Source organism: Ochotona curzoniae, unplaced genomic scaffold (genome assembly GCF_017591425.1).
Source record: "Ochotona curzoniae isolate NIBS_2020 unplaced genomic scaffold, NIBS_Ocur_1.0 scaffold_4506, whole genome shotgun sequence".
NCBI lineage: Eukaryota > Metazoa > Chordata > Mammalia > Lagomorpha > Ochotonidae > Ochotona > Ochotona curzoniae.
Genome location: NW_024467119.1, coordinates 16,089,631 through 16,097,561, shown reverse-complemented (window position 1 = coordinate 16,097,561; position 7,931 = coordinate 16,089,631). Strand labels below are relative to the sequence as shown.

General features: G+C 37.4%; 1 protein-coding gene across 1 annotated transcript; it reads right to left on the bottom strand.

Annotated features, from left to right (window-relative positions):
- Positions 1-392: 392 nt before the first annotated feature.
- On the bottom strand, positions 393-2,484 carry CABS1 (calcium binding protein, spermatid associated 1). The gene is made up of 2 exons (XM_040966874.1): positions 1,120-2,484; positions 393-535 (listed from the first exon to the last, which is right to left on the bottom strand). Exon 1 carries the CDS (start codon positions 2,426-2,428, stop codon positions 1,244-1,246), a length of 1,185 nt encoding a protein of 394 aa, XP_040822808.1. The 5' UTR covers positions 2,429-2,484; the 3' UTR covers positions 393-535; positions 1,120-1,243.
- Positions 2,485-7,931: the final 5,447 nt, after the last annotated feature.

Sequence of the window (7,931 nt, the reverse complement as noted above, 5' to 3'; positions counted from 1 at the left end):
TATCTTTCTAATAAAAACAAAAAAAAATGCTTGCTAATTTAAGCAAGATTAACAATTATATTTCATGGTTTTGAAATCTACTTTTTTATATCCTAAATTTTTGTGTTATATTTTTATTTTTGGTTTTAAACACACTACCATTTTTATACTCAGCTACAGTGTATTTAATGGTACATGCATTTATTCCATCCTTTCCAAACATGATGCTTGTTACTTAGTGTTTTGATTTTGTTTCTTTTCAAAATTAATGTACCAAGCTGTGAATGTTCTTAGAAACCAGAAATTCTATCTCTGGTAATTATAGCTAAATTATTCTTTAAACAAAAAATGGATTTTAAGTTTATGTATGTCTCTCCTAATCTGAATATCAAATGTACTTTATACACCACAAATTAGTTGCTGTCAAAAAGATTTATTAATGAAAAATTGAAACACTGAAGACAGATCCCTTAAAGAAGTCTGTTTCAGAAAAGAATGAAGTTCTTGAATTGCTACCCAAGATCAAACGAAGAGTGTAATTATCAGTGTTTTAGACCTGAAAAAAAAAGGACAAATATTCAGGACACCTATTTAACAGAAAGAGAATTAATTAATATATTGATACACTCTAATTTATTCTGAGAAATGTATGTAGCAGTAAAATATAATTTGCTTCAGTTTGTATCCAACATGTGCCAAGGGCACTATCATATTTCTTTTGTATTTAAGTGATGAATAATCTTAGTTCTTAATGAGTAAGGGCTGCAAATATATTTACTAATTGAAAAGAATCATTGGTGATATATTGATGAAAAATCATTAAAATAAGCATTTTATAAGATCTTTTATTACTACATTACCTTTGAGATATATTGATCTGACTTTTTTCATAACATTAGTTCTCACTAACATGCCATATTGATAAAGTACAAAGCCTATTGAAGAGGAATGAAAATAATATACATCATTAAATGTAGCTGGAAGAAGTAAAATTTCTTCTCTCTATACACTTGGACATTAGGATGCTAACAGATAAAGTCTTAATTTTTTTTACTGTTCGTCTTTTAAAGTATTCATAAATATATTTTGATGCATGACCTGTATTCATAAGCACCTGCATTGTCTAAATCTGCTACTTGCCTTACTTATCCATGTTCTTCAATTTTTTTTTTTCCAGATTTTTGCCTGCAGGAAAAACTTCTTCCATTTTAAGACTAATGGGCCAGGCTATTATACAAGCCTACGTGCATTCCATTTGCTGCTCTCAAATCATGAATTCATCTGGATCTTCTTTCAGTAGTTTGAAGATCCCAGTTTCAGTTGTAGAGGTATCTTCCTTGTAGTTTGGAGTATCTAATGCAGGGTTATTTTCAGAAAATGGCTCAGTGACGCTCGTTGCGGATTCTGACCTGCTGCTTAAGTCTTCTGTTGAGCTAGTAGATAATTCATCTATGAAATTCATAGCAGCTGATGCTGGGACGACAAAGTCGTATCTAGATTCAACAGCAGAAAGCAAAACAGAATGGGTCTCTGGTTTAGTTGGTACATCACTCTCCATCCACATACTGACCCCCTCAGTCGAATCTTTGTCAGCTAGTGGGGTATCTTCTGGGTTATCTTTGTCTTTTTCGGGAACAGCAGTGAGCTCAAACACAGTAATGAATTTTTCCTCATCTGAGTCAATAAGTTTAGTTACAGCACTGGGCTCATCATCTGAAACAGCTAGGTCAATTTCAGTCACATTCTCTTCTTCAAGAACAGTTATGTCTGGAATAGTGGGGAAGATTTTTCCAGTTGAAGGAGGGATTTCATCTTCAGGAATGAGGGAGTCCGTGACAGCATCATCAGCAGGGATATTGGAGTCGACTGGGGAGTTAAAATTTTTTACATCTTCTTCACCTTTTTTATCTGGAAAAGTGGGTGGGTCTGCAATGCCAGTGTCGCTTTTTTCCAGTGTGCCAGAGAGTTCAGAAGTTATCGAGATTTCTTCATTCCCTGTGTCAATAGTAGCCAAGATGATTTCTTCTTTTGTTATATCAGTGGAAAAATCTATTAAAGAAACAGTAGCAACAGGTGGTGAAATGCTCCCACGTTTCACTGAAATGAAATTTTCAGTAATGTGCTCGTTGGCTCTGGAGTCTGTAGCATCAGACACACTGGTAACATCTTTCTCCAGAGGAGTCATTGGCTTAATTTTATGGGTCTCCAAGTCATCCTCTGATTTGAGTTTTTCCTTTGTAGCAATAAGCTTATTGCCTGTGGTTGCTGAAAAATCACCTTCTAGCAGGAAGTCATTTACTGAAGTAATGTGGTCTCCTTCTGAAGTAATCACTGTTTCTGATCTAGGAGCAGCATTGTCAGTCCCAATGAAAATGGTTGCTTCATTTGGTGTTTTACTGCTTTCTGTTGGAGGATGAGAATAAATTTTAGGCAAACCATCTTCGGCCATGAGGTGAAGTGGTGCTGTGCACGCTCACAGGTCTTTCTTCTGGTCTTAGTGTATCCCTGGACAGGGGGAGTGGTTTTCTTTACTGTGATTGAAGCACACTGGTCATCATGGGGATTGTTGCATCAATGGTAGCAGTAGTGGCACTGGCTGGCTCCCCTTGGAGATTTTGTTGCTATGATTGACATTAGGTGGGTGAAAAGACAACAGAGTGCTTTCTGATTCTGAAATAAAATTTTGCATTAAGCATTTCTAATGTAGGAAACTCAGGATTGACCGTGTTTCTGATTCTAAGGGTCATACCATCTGATACAGAGGTAGTGTCTCTTGGTACACTAGAGTTTCCCTGATACTTGGTCAGTCTGGTGTCCACAGAAGACATTCTGAGATCCATGACATTATCAACATCAGTGTAAAGCTCCTGTCTTGCAAGTAAGGACAAATGTCTTTTTGAAGTGAAGCTATATTCTCTTGCAACTTACGGTTTTGAGATGTCTAAGAAAGATTCACCATGAACTTTGGCAGTGAGTATAGTTGTAGGATGACATTAAATAGGAGTGATATTCTCTTCTTTAAGAAGGAAAGTCTTACTTCTTTTTTTTAGTAGAAATAATATAAAATGGTACATTCTCTGAGTTGGATAACTTACAGGATATTTTGTTTCCTTATTTTTTCATCATCTGGTATTTATGAATCATAATTCAGTGTGAATAATGGTGCAGAAAAAAAACCCTTGCTGCCCTTTTTGGGAACAATTACTTTGTGTTATAAATGAAAGATGGATCAGCTGGAAGTTAACCTGTTAAACCTACTATCTGCTATGTTGAATAAAATCTGGAGGAGAAGCAATAGATTAATCTCAGTGGGTGTGTCAGATGAAATTATTATGTCAATTTTGTTTTAGCAATTTGTCAAATAGTCTCTAATTTCAGGGATTATTTTTGTTTCGCATTATTCTTGTTGTGAAGTGGAATCAAATTAATTGCAGATTAATGTTCTTCAAGATTTATTCAGTTGACATGCAGACACACACACACACTCACACTGAGTTCTGCTAGTTTACTCCTCAAATGTCCGTAGTGCCAGGCTGAAGCCACGAGCTTAGAAATGCATCCAGGTCTTTCTTGCGGGTGGTAAAGACCCAATTATTAGGGCTATACCATTTGCCTTCCCAGGAGCATTATTAGCAGGCAACTGGATCAGAAGCAGAGTGGCTGGGGCTCACACCAACACTCTGATATAAATGGACATATATAGCCTACATCAATAGCTACTCTAAGGGGAATATCATTATAATTACCTGTGCTTTAAAAATAATGCTTTGAATTGTGTGTCATCCATCAATGAAAACCCTAGTGGGATTTCAGGGATCCAAGTGCTCTGAGTTTGAAATTGCAGTCACCTGCTCTAGGAAATATAGTTAACACTTTCTCTGGCACAGCCATAATTTCCATGAAATATACTATCTGACATAAGGACAGGGAATCACGTTCTATGGTAAACCTTTCTGAACAGCAGCTTATTTCACTGGATTATCTATCACAGTAAAGGAATATCTTGACTTTTCTTAGAAAAATATTAATGTTACAACTATTAGCATGCCTTTTAGAAGATGTGTCTTATGTGGGATGTTGTAGCAAAAAGTTCCTTGTCTAAGGATTGTGTTTACTTGCTTTGTATGTTGGTGTGTTTAAATCAGTGCTATGCCTTCTTTTTAGTAGAGATGTATTCAGGTCCATGTGGAAAAGCCTCTTTTTATTCTTAGTTAGATAAAAAAGTGGAACATGCTGTGAAAAAGGCCTAGAAAAGTCAGTTGACACATGTTTGATTTTCAGTAACACATGACGAGGAAAATTGTGTCTTTAGAAACAGACTCTGAAAATACTGATCCCATAACCATGGCAACCATTGAGACTTTTTTTGGTCTTTAGATTCACTGGAACAAATGTCACATGTAATTTTAAAAGAATAAACTTGTTGCTTGTGGCCTCTGCTATAGATACAAAAATTTCCCTTTCAGAAATAGCCTGTACATCTTCTGATTCTACAAATTTATTAGATAATAAATTTATTAGCCTTAATTGAGGTGGTTAGAATTACATTATAAAGCTACTTGGCACATTTCAGTCTCAGCATCTTCATTCATAATGTAAATTACATCTTCAGAAGCAAAATAATGAGAGGAGCTGTCTCACTTTGAGAGTTATTCAGGTGATTATCTACGTTTTGTCTTCCACTCCCCCAGCAATTGGGATAATAAATGCATAGTTAAAGAGAATATAACCCAAGGGCATGATATCCTGTGAAGTAGCTATTTCTTCATTTTTAGGAAGGTGCAATTAAGACAAAACCCTCATATTCCCTTTGTCATTCGTAGGTTCCTTGGATATATCCTCTGGAGTAATTATTTTTATCTGTAACTGAGAACTGTTAGTCTTCAAGAACAGTGTTTCTTTCATAGTTCTTGCTAGGTTGTGGTATAATTGAAATAAAAAGAAGATAAAAAAAATTGGGGCCGGTGTCATATGCAGCAGGCTAATCCTCTGCCCGATGGTGCTGTCATCCCAAAAGGATGCTGGTTCATGTCCTACTCTCTACTGCCAATCCAACTCCCTGCATCGGCTTGAAAAAGCAGCGGAGAATGCTCAAGTCCTTGGGACCCTATGTCCATGTGAGCTATCCAGGGGAAGCTCCTGGCTCCAGACTTCTGATCAGCTCAATTCTTGCCATTGTAGCCTTTTGGGGAGTGAATCAGTAGCTGAAAGATCTTTCTCTTTTCTTTCTCTGTTAAATATGCCATTTAAATAAAAATCATATATTTTTTAAAAAGTTTAAGAAGAGAAAAAGTATTCAAGAGTTGAAAGACACTATTAAAAGCCAAATATAAGAGTTATGGGAATTCCAGAAGGTGCAGAAAGACAAGCTGGGTTTACAAAAGTATTTAATGAAATAATAAGGGAAAACTTCCCTAATCTAGAGAAAGAACTGGAAACAACATCCAGGAAGGGCACAGAACTCCCAACAGGGTTGACCAAATGTGATCTTCACCACAGCACATGATAATCAAGCTCTCTTCAATTGAACTTAAGGAAAAGATCCTTAAATGCACATGGGAAAAAAATCAACTGATGTATAAAGGAATGCCATTTAAACTCGCAGGAGACCACTCATAGGAAATTCTACAGGCCAGAAGAGAATGGAGAGACATATTCCAGATTCTAAAAGCAAAAATCTATAAAAACTGTAGTTGGGCCAGGCGTGATAGCCTAGCGGCTATAGTCCTCATATTGTACTTGCCAGGATCCCATGTGGGCACCAGTTCTAATCCTGGCAGTCCTGCTTCCCATCCAGTTCCCTGCTTTTGGCATGGGAAGGTAGTGGAGGAGGAAATGTTAGAGTGTGGACAAAGCCTTGGGATCCTGCACCCATGCGGGAGACCCAGAAGAAGCTGCTAGCTCCTGGCTTTGGATTGGCTCATCTCTGGTCATTATGGAGTGAACCAGTGGACACAAGATCTTTCTCTCTGTCTTAGCATATTTTCATGCATCTGTGTAAAAATTTATATTTTGTCCTTTGTTTCTTTGTCTATTTCTTAACTGGATTGTTTTGCTTTGTTGTTGAGTCTCTTATGTTCTTTATAGATGCCTTGACTGTCTCTGGACCAAGCTGTAGAATGAGAATTGTGGTAGGAATGTGCTACTGATTGATATGCACCATCTACTGAGAACTTTTTCCTAGCCATGGCGCCAGGTGGATAACATCCTAGCCTTAGGTAAAACTAATGGCAGAGTTATCTTTAGAAACACCCACTTGACCATGATGTAAAAAGTCTGAGCCAGAGTTTGACTGATTTTGTATAAATAAAGTGGACAGCTTTTGTGCATCATCCATTATGATCATGAAGTCCTGGAGGTCTGTCTTTTTCTTTTCCTCTTTGTGCCTCATCCATGCACCCTTCTCGAGTTCCGAACTCAGCTGGAGCTGGACTCCGGCATTCAGTTTTGATAAAACTGATCAAATTACTAGCTATAGCTCACATCTCTGGCCTATATCAAAGACTACTAAGCTCAACTTGTATTTTTAAAATAGAATTGAAAACCAATATGCAGATCTGTAACATATCTGAAAAGAAATTCTGATATATTCCAAAACCCACCAAAAATAAATACCCATGGTTACTACCATCTCACTTTTTGGGAACAAATATGGCATGGATCACAAATTCTTACGTTGAAGCTATAACCTCCAAGGTGACAACTTTTAGAGATATAATCTTTTTTTTAAAGATTTATTTATTTTTATGCAAAGCCAGAGACTTACAAAGAGGAAGAGAAACAGAGAGGAAGATCTTCCATCCGATGATTCACTCCCCAAGTGAGCACAATGGCCGGTACTACACCGATTCAAAGCCAGGAACCAGGAGCTTCTTCCAAGTCTCCCACGGGAGTGCAGGATTCCAAAGCTTTGGGCCACCCTCAACTACTTTCCCAGGCCACAAGCAGGGAGCTGGATGAAAGTGAAGCAGCCGGGATTAGAACCGGTGTCCATATGGGATCCAGGAGCGTTCAAGGCGAGGACTTTAGCAGCTAGGCCACTGCGTTGGGCCCTGGAGATATAATGTTTAGGAGGGGGGATATAATCCTGTAACATTCTGGGTGTAGAAAAGGGATAAGCATGTGCTAGTCCTGAGTATGTGGATCCTATTCTCTGTGATTATTTCCCTGTGCTTGTTAGTTGGTGCTTATCAAATTTAGGTTTCTATGAAAAAGCTGGGAAATAGAGGCATCACCAACCTTGATGGTTACATTTCAAAAAGATAACTCCCAGGGTTACAGAGAAGGACACACACACACAGACACGGAGAGAAAGATTGAGAGAGAGAGAGAGAGAGAGAAAGGAGAATGGGGGATGGGTCTAGAATCTGCAAGAAGCCTGTCTCTAAAGTGCAAATAACATTTTGGAAGCAAAAATCTGTTGTTTAAGTATTGTTATTACTGAGAGCTTTATAGATGGATAAACATATGTTTCTTCTGATTCATTTTCAAGCACGTGGGAATGACAAAATGTGTAACAGTCAAGCAATGAGTTTCAAGATGATTTATTGAACAAAAGCTGAAGCAGTAAAACTAATTTCAAAAACGAGAGATTGGAAGAAGAATTTCTAGATTTGTCTCATTTCTGAAGTTGGATGATGATAAACCCTTGAGGCAATACTGGTGAAAGAAAAGGTGGAAAGTTTCATATAGAGGGTTATTAGGACTTAGAAAAAGTGTTGAGAAACATTAAAATTAATGCAGAAAAGCTCAAGTATTTTGTTATTTCCTGTTTCTTACACAAAGTTCATCCAGTAAACCTCCCAGCATCCCTGTCTTACATCCAAGACATATTATTAATGTGATTGACTAAAACAGCTTGTTGTACATTTTCTGTCCAGAGTAAAGCATATCTGTGCAGTTATGCTGAAAGCTTGATCAACTGTTACTACTTCCTACTGACAACAACAACC

What these genes read in the sequence shown, in the direction of transcription:
- CABS1 (XM_040966874.1), bottom strand. Translation starts at nt 2,428, where the DNA reads ATGGCCGAAGATGGTTTGCCTAAAATTTATTCTCATCCTCCAACAGAA.